This window comes from Falco naumanni, chromosome 5 (genome assembly GCF_017639655.2).
Source record: "Falco naumanni isolate bFalNau1 chromosome 5, bFalNau1.pat, whole genome shotgun sequence".
Classification (NCBI taxonomy): domain Eukaryota; kingdom Metazoa; phylum Chordata; class Aves; order Falconiformes; family Falconidae; genus Falco; species Falco naumanni.
This window is the reverse complement of record NC_054058.1, coordinates 37,329,080-37,347,960: the sequence shown is the minus strand read 5'-3', so window position 1 is coordinate 37,347,960 and position 18,881 is coordinate 37,329,080. Positions and strand designations below refer to the sequence as shown.

Genomic DNA, 18,881 nt, shown 5'->3' with positions numbered 1-18,881 from the left:
TCCCCAGGAGTAATTCCTCTTTCTTTCCAGACTGCTCCATGAGCATGAATACCTCCAAATGCATACTTAGGATCTGTACAGACGTTAATCCTTTTCCCTTTTCCAATTTCTAATGCTTGAGTTAAAGCAATTATTTCTGCCTTTTGGGCTGATGTATTAGGAAGTAATACATTAGCTTCAATATCTTCCATTTGAGTCACAACTGCATATCCTGCCTGTCTTACTCTGTTACATACAAAGCTATTCCCATCTATGAACAATTCTATATCTTTCTATATCTGGGCTCCCAAATGGTCCATCTTTCAAGTCTGGTCTGCTAGCAAAAACTTGCTCAATAGTACTTAAACAGTTGTATAGGTTCTTGTTCTGGCAGGAGCAATAGGGTGGCAGAGTTCAGGGAGGTTACTGTTCCAAGATCTGTGTCCTGTTCTAGCAACACTGCTTGGTATCTCACTGGTGGAGTAGGAGAGATCCAGTGATGTCCTTTCTGTTCTAGCACAGCTGCTACTGCATGAGGCACTAGGACAGTCACTGGGGTCCTAAAGCTGATTTTCAGTTAGCAGTGCTGTGGCAGCTACAGCTCATAGGCAAGCAGGCCAGCCTTTACTTCATTTAATTGTTTACAAAAAATAGTTGACTGGCCACTTCCAGCCACCAAGCAGCTCAGTTAACACTCCCAGCGCCACCTGCTGCCTTTCATGTACATACAGCTGAAAAGGCTTGTTCATGTTAGGTAAGCCCAAAGCTGGAGCTTCCATCAATTTTGGTTTTATGTCATCAAAACCGTTCCGAAATTCTGTAGTCCATTCTAACAGTTCTCTAGGACCTTTTACGGATTCATATAAAGGCTTAGCCATCCATTCAAAAGTTGGTATCCATATCCTGCACCATCCTGCCATTCCTAAAAATCCTTATAGCTCTCTTTGACTTTGGCACTGATACCTGACAGATGGCTTCTTTTCTATCAGTTCCAAGTTCTCTCTTTCCCCTGGGAACTTCAAACTCTAAATATTGAACTTTTTCTTGAGCTATTTGTGCTTTTACTTTTTGAAACCTGGTAACCTGCAAATGCCAGTAGGTTTTCTAAACTTAACTGTTGCTTCCAAACAGCTCGCTCCATTCAACTTGTCATGTCCATATTGAAGCACAGTAATATCAGGGTATTTACCTTGCCATGGCTCCAGTTCCTTTGTCAATACATTACCAAACAGAGTGAGGCTGTTCTTGAAACATTGTGGGAGCACCGTCCAGCTTAACTGACTTTTCTTACGGTAGTTGTGTGCTCTCATTCAAAGGTGAAGAGGGTCTGACTCTGCTCATCAACAGGTATGCAGATTTCAGATCCAGAATTGTAAAATAAACATTCGTCTCTGGACTCTGCTCATCAACAGGTATGCAGATTTCAGATCCAGAATTGTAAAATAAACATTCGTCTCTGGTATTGTGGCTAAAAGTGTATATGGAGTTGTCACCACAGATGAACATCTACAGCAATCCAATTTACTTCCCTTAAATCTTGGACCAACTCATGGGTCCTGGGTTTCTTTACAGGCAATATAGAAGTATTATATTCAGATTGGCACTCCTGCAACAGTCCATGTTCTAGGAAGGCATTAATTACTGGTTCCCACCCTTTCCTAGCTTCAATTTTGATAGGGTATTGTCTTCTCCTTACCAGTTTTGCCTAAGGTTTCAACTCAATTTCAATAGGAGATGCATTCTTTGCTTTCCTCAGTTTCTTATATGCCCAAACCAAGAGAATTATCGCATTCAATACCATGTCTGGGATGTTGTATTCAGGCTTCTCTAAAGTTTTATCTGTCAGCAAGCAAATTTATGCTTTTGAAGCTGTATCAGGTGGGATGTGGAGCTGTACAGAATTCTCAGAGAAAGTTATTTGAGCTTTCAACTTGCATAATAAGGCATATATAGAAATTCTTGAGTTAATTTAGTATTTCAAATTGTGCATTCCATAGGTTTTAAGAGAGGCCATATTGTTCATTTTCCCGTTGTCCCAACAATTGGGGTTGTCATTTTATTTAAGGGTCACTTACAACTAATGATTAGGAAATGAGTTGCTCCACTCTCCGTCAAAAAAAAATAATCAATAATCTTATTCACCAACTTCACTGGAACCAGAGGATCAGCTGGGGAAACTTTGATTTTATCCCCCGGTCCCCTTCATTCATCCTAATTTTCTAACAAAATAAGATTTGCATCCTTTTTGTCCCCTGACTCACGCTTTCCCCCCCCCCAAGGTAGGACACTCCTTCTGATGTCCTTCTTTTTCGCATATAGCACAACTGATTCAGTCCCAAGGATGTTCGACTTTTCAGATCTCTTCCCAACCCCATTCCCATTCTTCCTCTCTTTATTCTTCCTCTTCCTCTACCTATTCCTCTGTTACCTGCTACCAATAGAGATGCTTTTTGTTCTTTTTTCTGCTTTCGTTTTTTACACACTTTATATGCTGTCAACTGTGAGACAGACGTTCCTCTTGCCCTGTCAACCTTCTGCAATTTTTTCTTACAGCTTGTGATGATTGTCCAACTAATAACATGTTTGACATTTTCTGATTAGCTTTCGCATCTAGATTTAAATCCGTCCACTTTTTGTCTACCTCACAACCTCTCATAAAAAGCTGATGGACTTTCTTTAGGACCCTGTTTTCTAGAACTGGTACATTCTGTCAGGGTTTTCCTGATAAAAGCTGACAGATTGTTTCCAGATCAGAGGTAGCAAATGGCACATGTACAAGAACTGGTAAGCCCTCCACCCCTAGTGCTTGTCTCAGAGGTGCTTGCCCTCTGAGATTGAGATTGCTCTTTGAGACCAATTTCAGACTGGACTTGCCCCCTTGTCCTGCTGGAAACAGGACTGAAGTTTTTATCACCCATCTGGTTTAGGTTTTTGTTTGGGGTTTGGGTTTGGTTTGGTTTGTGGTTTGGTGGGGGTTTTTTGGGGGGGTGAGGAGTGCATCTGATTTTGGAAGCATCTGATTATTTTTCCTGCATTTGTACCATATAGGTGTGGGACTGTGGGCACCAACAACTGTATATCCTCCGGTTCCTCCCGCAACAACATACAGTCCCATTCTTACTGCAATTCTTTCCACGTATACTCTTCTTCTTCCCCGCACATACAGCATCAACACATCTCCCCCCATTTACACTTTTTCTGAGTATCTGGTTCTCTATACAAAGTCATAAAGATATCAATATAAGGCACTTTATCCCACTTACCCTGTTGGCAACAAAACAACATCAATTGTAATATAGTATTAAATTGTAAAGACCCATTTTCTGGCTACCATTCACCATCACCCAATTTATAGTTGGGCCACTAGTCATTACAACATCTTTTCATTTTATCTTTAGTCATTGGATCATCTCCAATTTGTTTCAAAATACACCCCAAAAGGCTACAGGGAGGAACTGTGGATTGGCCTGACCCCATCCTGACCAAAACCAAAACTGTTGGCCCCTCCATAACCTGCCCCAGTGCACACTCGGCTCTGAACCCTCCCTAGTTGATTAAGGCCCCTCTGGCTGGTGTCTATGTGCAACTTTATTTGCTTATGCACACTCAGCTGTGACCCCACTACTCAGTTAAGGCATATTTGCTGAGTGTCTATGTGTGACTGTTCTCACACTCTGCTCTGCCTGCCCCCTCTGGCTGGCATCTACGTGTGAGGAATATTAATTTTGCAAGAGTAAATTTTAAAATTGGATATTCACCATTCCAGGAATTTTTCTCCCCCGTTCACCCTTACATAAATGTCTCTATTTGGGCATTGCATCTTTGAGTCACCTGTTGCCTTGACTTCGGAGAGAATCCAGAAGAGTCCCTGATCAGTATATCGGTGCATGCTGGTGTTCTGTCCAGTCTGGTCCACTGTCGGGGACGTCAAGACAATCTAGGCAAGGCCTTAGGGACTATTCCTTCTTCCAAGGCCATGTCTTGTTAGCTATTTGTAAGGTTGATTAACATGCTCTGTTTTTCAAATTGTTTCTTCTTGTCTTTAAAGTAATTCATTCTTGCATCACCAGGAAGGTTTTTCTTACAGTAACTATAGTGGGTAAACCACTCTGCTTTTTCCATGCTTTTTCATAAGCACTGCACCTCTCCTTGGCAGGGATCCTCAATCCCACCCATGCTTGTAGCTCTGATACTGCGTTCTACCTTATCTCTGCCAGGTCTGACAGTGTAGCAGTGTGGGGCAGTGCTGAATGTAGAACACGCTCAGCTGACTTCTGGTTGTCTGAGTTATACTTCAGTTTGGACATCTGACCATGATCAAATCTAAACTATTTGGGTCAAACCCAAACATCAGGCTAACCTGTACCTAGAGTTGTACTTCCCGCTTTGGCCCATGCAGCTTTTCCAAAAAGATACAGCTATATCAGCCTGATCTGTCATTAGCCAGGCATGTCCAGTCTAATATTATGGGAAAGAAAAACTTGGTTTTGCACTTAAGATAGAGAGAAGGGTGCCTGTAAGCAAGGTTTGAGCCTAAGGAAGTCCTATTACACAGTGTGCTGCCTGGCTACAGCCCAGTACTGCAGCTTCACCTCCATCATGGGATCCAGTGTGTCAGACTAGCATCTGTCACATAATCAGGTCCACAGGATCTTGTGTTGAACCTTGAGAAGTCCTAGAAAAACAAACTGTTCATCTCCTTAAGCTGTTAGAGAGTCAACTGCCTATTTACCACCCTAGTGGTGAAATAAGTGCTTGGGAGGTGAAAGAGACCATGGCAGCACAGCATGTCTTCACATGCCCAAAGTGAAAATTATACCCACAAAAGCTGCCACTGCAATTTTGAACTTAGAGCATTTTCCAGATCTCTCATAGTTAATACTGTGGAATGTTCCAGCTGTGTTTGTAGTCACGAATGTAGGATGGAAAGCCAGTCCATAATTTTCTACCCACTGTTTATAAATGCCGTATGTTCATAATGTAGGTTTTTCTTTTTTCTTCCCATTGTCTTGATATAGCCTGACTCACATTGCAGGGGGCGGGGGGTGGGGGTATTTTTAGTGTTATTTTACCATGGGAGTAGATTTTTTTGTTTTATTTATTTGGGGATTGTTTGTGTGGCATATTTTCCAGAGTTACTTCTACAACGATGACACATTTAACTTCAACTACGCCCAAGCCAATGCTGCCGTGGGCAATTTTAGTGAGGCTGAAAAGGTATGTATTTACTTTCTTTAAAAAACAACAATGGAAACATTTCCCACATACTCCCCCCTTTCCTTCCTTTTCTCCCTCTAGATCTTCATGTTGGTTGAAAATAAGTAGGTTGTGTGGAACATCATCTTCCCCTTCTTAGAGGAACTGAAACTCTCAACGAACACTATTCAGAAAAGATTATCTTGCTAATCTTGTAATGTGAGGTATATGGGGAGTCATGCTGCTTGTGGCGCATCACAAGGGTGCTTGTAGCTATCTAATTGATCAAAGAATGCCCTCTTAATCAGATTTCCTATGCTTTGTGTGGGATCCCAGGCAGTCCTATTGATCAGCCTGACTAGGGCATGCTGAGTAAAAGGCACTGAATAGTTAAGAGCTTCTAGGTGTCCCTAGAAATTTGTGTTTAAAAAACCCATATTCTTCCTCTGAGAGATGTGGGAGGAAAAGAGGAAGTGCTCAGTATCTTATTCAGCAGCATACAGATACAGCTGGAAGAGATTAACTTCTACACACAGCATTTTTTGTGTCTATGTGCAGAAGAAACTTAATTACAACTAAAATATGCAAAAGCAAATAGCTATTATGAAGATGGAAGCAATCTTTTCCACAAGACCAGAAAGAAGACAAGCCAGGAAAAAAAAAAGCAACCACACAGCCTGAAGTGAATCATATAGGTTTGGTTGGTTTGGGGTTTTTGTTTGTCTTGTCTTTCTAACTTTTTAACTCTTCAGGTTTCTCAACAACAGAGCCCCCCTGGGTGTTTTGGGGGAGTTTTTTGGGTTGTTTTTGGTTTGTTTGGTTGTTGTTGTTGTTCATTTTTTTGTTTTGTGGGGGGTTGGGTTTCGGTTTGTTTGTTTGTTTGTTTTGGGGGGTAGTGTGGTTTTTTTCCCCCCAGCACCCACCCTCTTAACTTCTGTTACCTGAAAGTGCATCTCTCTCTTAAGAAAAATATCCAAGACTGTCAGGCAAAAGGATATATATGTCAATTCACCTGCCTTAATTTAGTTAGCTTAATGAAAAGTCAAGTGAGTATGTTTTAAAACTATGCTGGCAGGCTACACTAATTCCTGAGACCTCATAAAGATGACAATGCTTCAAGTAAGCTTTAGCTGAAGCCAGGCAACAAAATCACAAAGGTGTAAACTCGGGTTTCTTACACATTATTCTAGACAAATTTGTGTTACATTGCTGATGTATTTAAATAACAGAATTATGTAATTAAATTGATTAGTCTGGCCTAATGTCTGATCTTTGATTGTGATGACACTTTCATATAAAGATCACCCTTCCCCAGTGTCTCATAAACTTGTAAAATATCTCCACGTATAGCACTTAATAAGTTATTTAAAAGCTTACAGCTTACCTCCCTGAACATAATGAAATAAAACCTATGATAAAGTGCTACTTATAATGATAATTCTGCTTTCTTTTTATTTCTTCCTTTTCCCCTTCCCCTTGCCCCAAAATTGAGGATCACCAGTGTTTAACCAATAAAAATGTCAGTAATTTGTGGAACTCGCTGTTCCAGTACATATATCTGCTCCTGTAAAGATATTTTGACTTTTGACAGTACCTGCAGAGGGGCATAAATAGCTTTTTTCTGTGAGCAAAGCCAGAGTACAATTTAAAATGTGTAACCTCCCCCCACGCATCACTTTAGCTGTAGAATGTAATAAACCTGAATTTGTACAGTAAGCTACAAAAGCTGAACATTTTGCCTCAGAACCTTACTGAAACCAAAATGGTTAGAAAAGGCTTATTGCTGCCCTGAAATGGTCTCTGACATGTCTAGGGAGGAAAGGCTCATATATATGTGAAACTTCTGGTATTTCAAGAAGATGCTAATGTAATTGCTTGCAATGCTTCCTAAACAAACACATTCCAAATAGCTTTTCCCACAGGCCCAGTGTTCCTTTGTGCTGTTTGTGTTGCACGGCCGCCCACTGGCACTTGTTCAGAGGGGGCCGCACCCTGCACACAGCTTGGCGTTTTGAAGCTGCAGAAGTCCCTTGATAAGCATGGCACTGTTTGAATCCTCCACCCACCCGACACAGAGACGTCCCTACGCTGCAGTTGCATACCCTAACTCTTCTCATAAAGCAGTTGTTCGTGTGGCTTAAGCATTAGCTGCATGTTGAAACGAGGCAGCTGTGCCTTCTCTTTGTTTAAAAAGTACGTGCATGTATAATCTTTTATTTTCCTTCTTCCTGCAGGTGTTCCTTTTGATCCAGAGCGAGAAGATAAAGAATGATTTTGTTTACCTTAGCTGGCTGGCTCGCTGCTGTGAGTCACTTTACTCTCAACATTGCAGAATACAGATCCTCCTCTATTGCATCAGTCTTGGCAATCCACTTTTCCTAATTGAATTTAATGTTGTAGGTGGATTCAGGACTATGAAAGTGAAAAGCTGATTGCACTAGTTATAGCATGGGTGGTTATTGCACCTTTCATACACCTGGCTATAGTAAGCAATTACTGCTTCAGGGCAATGCTGTTACAGTTCCGTCAATGCAGCTTTGTCCTAACCAGTGAACCTTTTTCTTCTCAGTTGTCTACTCAATTGCTTGAGTGAAGATTTTCTGTCTTTTAAGACTGAGTTACAACTCTAAAATGTTCAGAGTAAAACATAAAATAGAAGCATCATACTGGGTCAGGGCCAAGGGTCTGTTTGCCTCCAAGAGTAGCCAGTGTCAGATGTCTAGGGAAGAGAAGGATGAGGCAAGCGTTCACAGTGTTTTTCTTCCTACCACATTACTCTTTGTGTTGTCCAAACTGCTGTGCCTGAGGGATGTCCTTTATATTCTCCAGCATTTTTTTTTCTTCCAAAAAATTTTCCATTCTTTCTGTGAACCCAGAAAACTTTTGCTATGTTAAATATCCTATAGCAAGTTTTATTTAGTTTTTCTGAACCCCAATTCAGATACAGTGCCATATGCAAAATAGTATAGAGGTGGGCTTTTCTAATAACTCAGTCTGAGACTCCTTAGGCCAATTTGTTTTCCTTACAGTGCCTCAATACAAAAATGTTCTCTTATCCAACAGTTTTCAGTAGTTGTACTTGGAATGTAAATATGTATGTTTTGGGACATAATACCATATCGCAGACATGTTCAACATCTCTAATGTGATCTTTCCAGACAGGCACATGACACCTATGGATGCCTATCTGACTCTACTTTTAGGACATGCCAGTCTATTTCCTTGTTCATTTGTCCTGGTTTTGACTGGGGTAGAATTAATTTTCTTTTCAGTCCCTGGTACAGTGCTGTGTTTTGGATTTAGTATGAGAATAACTCCCCGCTGTTTTTAATTGTTGATAAGTAATGTTTACACTAAGTCAAGGACTTTTCAGTTTTTCAGGCCCTCCAGTGAGAGGGCTAGAGGGCACAAGGAAGTGGGAGGGGGCATAGCCAGGACAACTGACCTGAGCTAGCCAAATGGACACTCCATACCATAGAACATCATGCTCAGTATATAAATTGAGGGGGTGCCCAGAGCCTGCAGATTTCTGCTTGGGGACTGGCTAGGCATCAGTCAGCAGATGGCGAGCAATTGTACAGTACATCACTTGTTTGAGGGGTTTTCTTCTTTTGGATTTTATTCCTCTTTCCCTCTCTCTCCTTTTCATTACAGTTGTTGTTATTATTATTTTATTTTATTTCAACTCAATTATTAAATTATTCTTATCTCAGCCCTCAAGTTTTACCTTTTTCCCTGATTCTCCTACACATCCCACTAGGGGCAGGGGGGCAGTGAGCAAGTGGCTGTGCAATACTTAGTTGCTGGCTGGGGTTAAACCATGACATCATTAAGCTGCAATACCTGGTTAGGTTTGAGCGTTTTATATGTGAATGTTTTCTGTGATTTTTTTTTGACAGGAGAACTCCCATTGCAAAGGGAATTTATGGTTGCTCAGTAGACAGCGTTCATCCCTCTGATTCTGTGCTGTAGTAGTTCTTTGACATATATGTGGGGATGCAAAACTCTTTGAAGGTGCTACTTATTATGCAAGAAGTAGAATTAACACCATGTTATCAATTAAAACCTGTCTAGCTCTTTCATAGGAGTTGCTGTATGTTCTTGAGTGTGTTTTGCCATTCTGAATTCCTGCTGAAGTTTCAGCAGAGCTGCTGTATTCTTCTGTGTCTGTCTTAAAATTTTGATTTTTCATTCCCTGCTAGAATTCAAGCTGCTAGAATTCTTTGCAGAAACAACTTTTCAGTGATTAATATAGTTATATTTTTGTGTCAAGTGTGTAAATTACTATTAGGTCCTTCTGGATAAAAGCTGCTGTGGAAATTACAAAGCATTACAATACATTCATGTTAGAGTATGATTAGGTATTGAGCTGTAAACAATTCAATGCTGAAATATTTCCAAAGGGCAAAAAGTACCAAAGATGCATATTTTTTGGATGCTAGACAGTATTTTTTTGTTTAATATTATTGTACTATTTATACCAAATTCTTCTTGACGAGAAGGTAAAAAAAAGTGAATTAGCACAGTACTCCTTTTCTCTAGATGAATGGGTTGGTATTTGGAAATTAAGAACTGGCTGTTTGGCACTGTGTATGGTATCTGGAGCTGATGAAAGAAAAATCTGATTTGATGTCTTGCTGCCTCCTGAACAAGAAGTGTCTATAAATCCTGTAATTTGGTGCTACATGTTTATTGTTGATGATTGTCACCTGCAACGTATGTATTGGCACAGTGGGCACAGATATAATAAACTAAACAGTCCATCTTTTGAAAGAGCACAAGAGTGATCCATGTGTGAACAGCCAGCTACTCTGTGAGTAGCTAGTAAGGCTTAAAAAGAAAGGAATACTTAATTTAATTTTATTTTCTCCCAGTACTTGAATCAGTCTGAAATCACCAATATCAACATCAGATTCAACAGAATGGGTTCTTATCTGCAGAAAATCAAATTTTAGAACCCTTTGTGTTCAGACATCGTAGTAGAATTTCCACTAGCTGAGATGGAAGATTCAGATTCTTTTGTTTCTATTTATGTATAGCAGAAATTTTTAAAGTTAAAGGCCAGTGAAAAATACTAGTCATACAGGCATATTTAAAACTAGCACAAAATCTCAGGAATTTGGAAACATTTCTTCTAGTAGATGCATAATGACAAGTTTGGGTTTTGTTATTCTTGGAGGGGCTTTGCCACCCCCCCCCCCCCCCCCTTTTTGGTTTGCTATGAATCATGGGAATTGAATGTTTAGATTGAGGTGGGCACCAAGTATTAAAGACCTCAGTTCTGTGCCAAATAAAATTTTTACGTGTGTAAGAACACGTAATACTAAATCTCACCATCTAAATGGATTGCCGCAGTTCATTGTCCTGCATAAAATAACTTCTCTAATGCTTCCCATTCTGTTCCTTAATCACATGTGAAATCATGAGAGTTGTGCTTATTGCTGTTTCTGTGAAATATAAATTGAGGTGTAAATGCCATAATTATTCCTCTTGCTGTTTGTATCTCTGATGAATTGGCTGTTATCACTAGTAAGGCCGAAGATAAGGACAAGTTTCCCTTCCAAACCTCATGGTCACAGGGTGAGGCATGCATTTACATTAAGCATAGAAATTTAGGAACGTTTACTCCTCCTGCCATTGAGTATTGTGCACGTCATTTTCTTTTCACAATCCCAGCTATTTTTTATTGCAGATATTATGAATAAGAAACCACAGCTGGCCTGGAATCTCTATCTGAAGATGGAGACCTCAGGGGAGTCCTTTAACCTATTGCAGATCATTGCAAATGATTGCTACAGAGTGAGTCTTCTCTTCGGAGCTTCATGTATGACATGTTAATTCAGTGATTGTACCAACAGTCATTTTTTTTTATACTTTCCATCATTGTCATCACTAGTGAACTTTCTTTTATAACAGCAGGATGTCTTAATAATGTAGATGAGTAGGCAAGGATTAGTCAGTATTTTAACCTACAGGCCTTCTTGGTCAACAGCCCACTGATTAAAACATTGGTAAATTAATGCATGCTAGAGCTATCAATAACAGTAACAGTTCTTCCCCTACTAGGGATTCATTGTTAGTAGAAAATACAAGAAACTTTTAAGAAAAAAATCTAGCATAGATTCAGCAAGTAGCTTCATGGTGCATTTTTTTCCTGTGTCAATGTTATTTGTTTCCTTAAAGCTTGTAATGGCAATGGGAGATAGTCCTTTGTTAATCATAAAGAAATGGAAAGAGAATTCCCACAACTACTATTCTATCTGCCCAAGTGGGGCAGAGAGACATGGTGTGTGTGTAATCACTAGGGGTAAAACTACTTAGAAAAACTGGTGAGCTTAACTGCCTGCAGCGGGATCCCTGCTAACACAAAATATGTCTTCTTCTTTTGAACCTGTTCTAAAGGGGACTTCTAAAGAGATAAGGTTAGACTAAGCAGTCTTAACGTTTTTAAAAGTCAAGCTAGACAAGACAATGTCCACTTCAGTAGGGATGCTGTAGGCATTTTAGGACAGGTTACAATATATGCTACCTTACTTATACTAAGCTTCTGGATTAATGTTTACTAGTTCTGATGCTCCGTGCTACTACACTGCTGGCACACCTCCAAATTCAAGTTTATACAAAGCTGTGTTAAATAGTGAAGAGATCTTGGGAAGCTGATTACAATTCTGACTAAATTCTTAACATCTAATTCTCAGATGGTGTCTATATACAGTGAGACTTAGCTCTGGTTCAACTTTTTTTGCTGTTCTGCAAAGCATAGAAAGAGAACATGAGAGCTTCATCTGCAGGATGGATGTAGAGGCATATAAAGAAATCTTGTCTGAGAGGATTGTAAATGGCACTACAAGAAAAAGAAAAATTTGTTGTCCTATGCAAAGTACTGCCGTGCAAGAGGTCAGTGGACAATAATAGGATGCTGTATCTAGCATCCTCTCTGCCATCTCCAAGGGTGATTGCACTGTGTTGGGACATAGACAAGTAGCAGCTCAGTGACAGGACAAAATTATGTTCTTTGGAAAAGTGTCATGGTGAGACACAGGCCATCCACTTTCCAGATTATATTGGCCAGAGCCAGAAGGTGATTTTTATCAGTTATTTAGGAAGCAACCATTTTATATTTAATTTAAATTAAATATAAAATATAAAGACAGTTTGTAATTTTGTGATTGTGCAAATATAGTAGTTCACTGTTGTAAGAAGGCAGATGTGAGAAAAGCAGAACACAGATAACAGGTGTAAAGCTCATGGAGCTGGTTCAGTGGAGCCTAATGCAAGTGAATACACAAGAGCTAGCAGCTATTAGCATAGGCTTATTAGAGATACAGTGACCAAACTTGCCATTATAGAGGAAAGATAGTAAATGGAGTCCTATTGGAAAACCTCCCAATGATTCTCAGTTCAGCCAAGCTCACCAAAGAGCAGCAATATCCGCATACTATCTGTAACATTCTTTTTTGCTGTTTTCTTTCATCTGACAATGTAACATGTTTTCAAAATGCTACCAAACATATAACTGAAAAGTCAGAAAATCTACCTTGTGACCTCAAAAGCACTAAGCAAGTTATCTCTTGCACATCTTTCAAGTATTCAACCCACCATCTCACCCTAAAAGTCTTGTTGCTCAAGCAAGTGGCTATGTCTCTGGTGTTTCCCATAGCTGCGGTCTGTGAAAGCAAGTTGACAGTTAGACCATATGTCAGATCTCTCTCTAGACCATTTAAAGTTTCACTTAATTCAGTTGATTACTTTGCCTGAATTCTTCTCAAAACCTTGTTGTATTCTAGAGGAGAAGCAGCTCCAACACTTTAGATTTATCTAGAGCTCTTAAAAACTGCACTTTCAGGACTAAATCTTTCAGCCTAATTATGTGTCTGTGTATGACCATGAATGACTGCTCCGAAGATCAAGGAACTGCATTTCAAAAATTATTATTATGGTGTTATAACTTCTCTTTCTACACTGCCAGCTGTTTGTACCTCTTCCACTAAACGGCAAGGCCCAAGTTGTTTGAGATTATGTAACGTTTTCCCGTTGTTTCTGAAACATTATATTATATTGGAGGTCCAGAGACAGTACCGTAGCTGTAACTTAAGAAGGCAGTTGCACACCAGGCTTCACTCAACAGAATGTTGAATGAAGATGGATGGAGCAAGGTCAACAGTGTCCTGAGAAAAGATGTAGCTGGATGCCCCATTGCTATGCTGACAGAATTTGTTCAGTGAGGAAGCTGGGGTGCACAACTTCTGGCTAATTTCTTGCTGCTTTTCATGCAATAGCCCATCTTGTCCATATAGGGAACAGCACATGACTTGGGATGAAGCATTTCTTGCTTTATGTAAGATAGAAGGAGGACATTAAACCAGTATCTGCTTAATGGAACTAGACCAGATGCCAGTTTGGAAAGATCAGTATTCAATTTTTTTCTTTTTAGCTGACACAACTGATACTGTTTATACTGACTATCTTTATTCCCATTCATTTAAGTACTTGCCAGTCAGCTGTGGTTAAAATGACCATTTATGTGAAGATTATGTGAAGACTCATTCTGCAGTACCTGTGTTCTCTGACTAAAGTTTCCAAACATAACTCCCACAGACTGTTCTTTTTTTCTTAGCAGATGTAGGCTTCCAGCTGAGGCTATGCTCCGTCTGCCTTCTGTGCTCTCCCATGGGAAGATGCTAGCCACAAATAACATTGCTATTCAGGCTTGCCCGAATGAAAAACAATCACAGTCATAGATAAGGTCCACATGAGTTATGCTGACTTCAAAAGCCACAGTTACTGTAGTCACTCCTTTCGCACTGACTGTTGCCAACCAACTTGCTTCTTGTTCCCATTTACAAGTAGAGAACCTAAGGCAAAAAAGATAGGGTACACAGTGATTTTCCTATGCTCAGGAAAATTTTGGTTTATAGTCACTGAATCTTATTTTGTACTGTACTGTAACAGTGAAGAAAAAAATTTACCTCTGAGTTAAAACTAAAAGACATCCAAGTATGTCTCTCTGTATATGATCAAAACAAAAGTGCTGATCATTCCTGACTAACAAAGATCACAGTGCAGTTTGTCTATAATATGTTCAAAGACATAGAGCAGTAATGGTGCAGTACTACCTCTTTCTCTATGTAGAACTGAAATGTGCCTGTTCTGTGTCACTTGCTGCCTGCAGAAAAACAGGAAAATGCACATTTGCTTCTGTGGCTTACTACTGATTTCAGAAAACTGAGCTCAAACTTTTTCATTCCCTTCTGAAAGATGGTCATATAGTCAGAAATAACGTTTCATTTTCTATGCAGATGCGTCAGTTTTACTATTCAGCCAAAGCATTTGATGTTCTGGAGAGACTGGACAGTAATCCTGAACACTGGGAAGGCAAGAGGGGTGCTTGTGTGGGTGTCTTTCAAATGATCTTAGCTGGCCAAGAAGCAAAGTGAGTATTCTGTGTTAGATATGAATTTACTTTACTCTTTTCCTATTTCCAGTTAGCTGTAAGCCAGAATCGTAACCTTACTTTAGGACTACATATCCTCTTCCAATTCTTTATTGACCTTTCAGAGAATAGACTCTCTGGGCCAGTTGTTCTATATGCAGCGTTCAGTTTGAAGTGTATCTTCCACACTAACATTTATAGAATAAAAAATGGAGAATAACTTAAAAGTGAATGCTAGAACTGCAGGAAACCAAAATACATTAGTCATTATACTAAGAAGAGCTGAATTATAAATGTAGTATGTTCATGAACTGAGGGAAAAGAACCTCGTTTCATGTTGATGGCATAAGAATGGGAAACTGTCCCATGACATTTTAAGTTTCACAGAACAGAACTAAGAAAACATTTACTCTGCACTGTAGGAAGGATGTGACTTCTCTAAACAATGAGTGGATGAGACTGTGTTTTCATTGAAGTTTGCTTTCTGAAGACACTGTCCATTTCAGAAAAATAGACTTACTTGATGAAAGCTTAAAGGAAATTATCTGTGTTACTGATAATTTTGCTTTTGGCCCATTTCACTGGATGGGAGAATGAGAGTAGTGAGGCTGTTATTTAAGAACTGTTTCATTGTGAATATTCTGCTGTGACACCAGATGGCCATTCTGCCCTGGCCAAAGCTGCTGTTTCATACATGGCTGGTGGGTGTGTATTTTGGCTTCTACACCTTCCTTCTATTCCCTTCTCTGCTGGTATAATCTCATTAACTACTGCACCCTTCAAGTGTCCTTTTAGCAACTCCTGCAGTAGATGCAGTAAAAGACACATAGGTTGCTTGTTTTTCAATATGCATACAAGTTCTTGCTGTAAAGTAGCTGGCAAACTGCAGCTTCGTACTGGTTTATCCTACTGGTAACGTTCATTTCCATGTTATTTGTATTTATGTGTAAGGTGATTTGGCAGTATTAACCTAGATGTTGCCATACTGAAGAATAGCAAGTAACATTAAAGACCAAAAAAAAGTTGCTTTCTAGGGAACTACTTTGCAAGAATAAGGATTTAGATATAAATACACACACACATGCATATTAAACTCCAAATTAATTAATTTTGCTGATTTTTTGCTTTTAATTTTTCTCCTTGTTGCAATTGTATAAAAGACTTTTATTTTTTCTCTTTTTTTTTGTCCCCTGGGATCTCACCTACTGTGCGTTTTTGCCTATTCCTGATGTGCAGATGAATGGACCTCTCTGTCTAGGAACCATGTTTTGCAAAATAGCTTTGATGCAAGTAGTTGTTTCTTGTATCAGTTGGGTCTTATCTTCATTTAAATCTTTGTGTTTCACCTTTGTAGAGAGACTCTACGGGAAGTACTGCATCTTCTGAAGAGCACTGGTAATTCTCAAGTAGAATACATTGTCCGCATCATGAAAAAGTGGGCCAAAGAGAATAGGGTCCCTGTTTAAGTCAGTGCCACAAAATGAACTGGGTTGGTTACTGTAGTGTATGTGGCCATAAGATGTGGGTCTTGATTTCTCCTGTGCATTCTGGGTATCCCCGTCCTCGCAGGACTTTAAACAATCAAGCAGGTTAACCCAGGTGAGCAATGGCGTAGTGCAGTGAGATTTCAAAACATTCAGCAAGTGGGTTTTGGGATTTCTATTAAACCTTTATCGGTACTTTTTCTGCTACACCACCTCTATTCCTCATTCAAACTTTCAGTATTTAGTAGTAATTCCAGCTGCACCCAAGTCAAAGTGTTTCTCAGATGTTCACCAGATTTCTCCACACAAGGTACTGGACTGCTTTGTGAGGTTTTTTTCAGCAAGTCTTCTGGCCTTCAGAGAAGAATCATTTGTTAAATGACTAAGAAAGATCTACTTCAGCAAATGATGGAATGTGGCAAGTAGAGAGGGTGACGGTGACAACCAAAAGCCAGTACTAGTGTATCAGATAATACATAAAGACTGCTATATATAAATAGAAGGGTAAAATACAAACCATATTCTGAGTGCTGTCTTTTTCTGGATAAATCTCAATAACTAATACCTTCATTTCTTAGGGTCTTTTATAAGAATTGTTTTCTCTCTTACTATCTTTTTCAGACCATAGAGATTTGACTGACTGTATTGTTCAATCTTGCTTTGAGGTTTGACACTCAAAACATTTATTCATGTTAATATAATTTGAGTAATCCATTTAGTTTAGCAATCTGATGGATAAAAGAACTGGATGTTTTGAATCACTTCAGCATTTACCACCCTCATTAGCAATATATTTATTATACTTTTGGATTTGTTATACTCTCCTGTTTTTTGCAAACAGTTCAGGGAATACATACTTCTAAAAGAAGGCAATAGTTGTAACATAGAAATTTATTATACGTTTTATAGTGAAAAAACATTTGTATATTACTTTAAAAGGAAAATTTACATTTTCTAAATTTGTAAAATACTTGTGATGGTTATTTTTATCTTTTGGAATGAAACTCAGGATACTCTATTCTCTACTGTCTGTGCTTTGATTAAAGTTCTTAATTGAATCTACAGTTGAATGGCTGGTCTATGTTGCTTCATACTGCAGAAGTTAAAATAGTATATTCATTTTTCTGTGGAAGAGGGCAGATTTGTGACTGGTCATTAAATAAATGCACGTTCAGTAATCAGTCAAAGGCAAGCCAATGGCCTTGGACCTGGTTTTATGGTAGTGTGCTGAAAATAAGGAGGCTGGGTGTATATGGAATGTATACACCTTTGCCATATAACATGTTAGTGTCTTTACTGCTTTACGCAAAAGCTGTGGGTGTCGTCATTCGGGTATCTAGAAGTGCATTTGATAGTTGCAGCTACTTGCATTTATTTCTACAAAACTGATCCGTCACACTAGCAACAATAACAGAGCCTTTCAGCAGGAGCAGGGGCAACATTACACTCATTCATAAGAGGTGTGAAAGGAGCAGGATTTTCACTGAAAGCAGTTACAAAATGTGTTTCACTTGTAAAAGGCATTTTTCTTTTCCTTCCCAGTTAAATTAACTTGGAAGCAGGTCGGGAATACAATTATGAGTCTTGGTACAAAGCTAAAAAAAATTGTGTTAGTGGCTTTGTAGCAGATGTTAAACACATCTAATTACTCCCTTTATTGAAGCTTAACTTGCAAGAGAGCTGAAGAGCATCCAAATCCATTGCAGACCATTTTACACGTTGGTTGAATCTTCTGAAATGTGTGACGGCATTGCAGCGTAAGGGCTTGGGGACTAATTTTAAAATCTCTGTCTGTGACCAGTGAACAAGTTTTGAAAACCTTACCTTTATTCACTATAGTCACAAAGTCGTATTTGACATGCTAAATAATGTGGGGTTTAGCACAGTGCATTTCATTGCCTGGTAATAAAGCTTTTGTCATGTAAGACATAAAGAACAGGGACTGCAGGGCTTCGACTTGAGCAGTGATGAAATAAAAGATATATTACATATTGTCCTAGCATTTAGGGTCTTGGTAATGGAACAGATGTGTAGGTACTATAAAAATGCAGAACAATAAAAGTGCTGAAATATTGGTGTTTATTTTACCTTAGAAATACATTCTAAGACCATCTATTGTTTAATCTGAGATCATATTCAAAGAACAGAGGTGTAAATAGAAGTTGCCTTAGCTGATACAGAAAGGGGAGTTAATAAAGAATTTCTAAAGCTGTTTCTCAGGCAGAGTTAACAAAATCTTATCCCTGCCCATTTCCATATTTCCCTGAGCTGTGGTTATTTAAGGAGTCAAGGTACTCTATTTAGGACAGCTAAGAGTGAAGTTAAATATGAAGAAAAGCAACAGAAGTGACATATACAGAACAAGCAGGCAGTGAAGAATACATGTGCAGAGTCAGGAAAACAGGAAAGTTTACTGAGGCAGGAGTAAGTAATAGAAAATTGAAACAGTGGCATTTCAGATAATGTAGTGGAAGAGAAACTAAGGCAGGAAGAAATCACTGCATCATTAGAATTTCAAGGAAGAATATGGAAAATACAGTAATTTCTTATACTCTGAATAAGCATCTGATTCTGGGAAAAAAGCTATAGAGAATGCACAGAAGGTACTGTGCTAGCAGTCATACCATTAGTAGTGACAGGTAGAAAAAGCCAAACCCAAAACAGCATGTAACTGCTTTCAACTGGGCCCTGACCCATTCCTGATAATAAGGAAGATGACCTTCAATTAAACGTTGTAATACCTGAACAACAATTATGCCAGTAACTTCTAAGTGTATTACACTGCAGGG

The 18,881-nt window shown here is 39.1% G+C and overlaps 1 protein-coding gene across 1 annotated transcript in view; it reads left to right on the top strand.

The window, feature by feature from the left end:
• TTC26 (tetratricopeptide repeat domain 26) overlaps positions 1-17,150 on the top strand; it is a 56,699-nt gene extending 39,549 nt beyond the window's left edge. The window contains exons 14-18 of the mRNA XM_040596507.1: positions 5,113-5,196; positions 7,410-7,479; positions 10,868-10,974; positions 14,475-14,608; positions 15,963-17,150. Coding sequence (XP_040452441.1) covers positions 5,113-5,196; positions 7,410-7,479; positions 10,868-10,974; positions 14,475-14,608; positions 15,963-16,074 — 507 coding nt within the window. The 3' untranslated portion in view covers positions 16,075-17,150. The remainder of the gene's footprint in view (positions 1-5,112; positions 5,197-7,409; positions 7,480-10,867; positions 10,975-14,474; positions 14,609-15,962) is intronic.
• Positions 17,151-18,881: the final 1,731 nt, after the last annotated feature.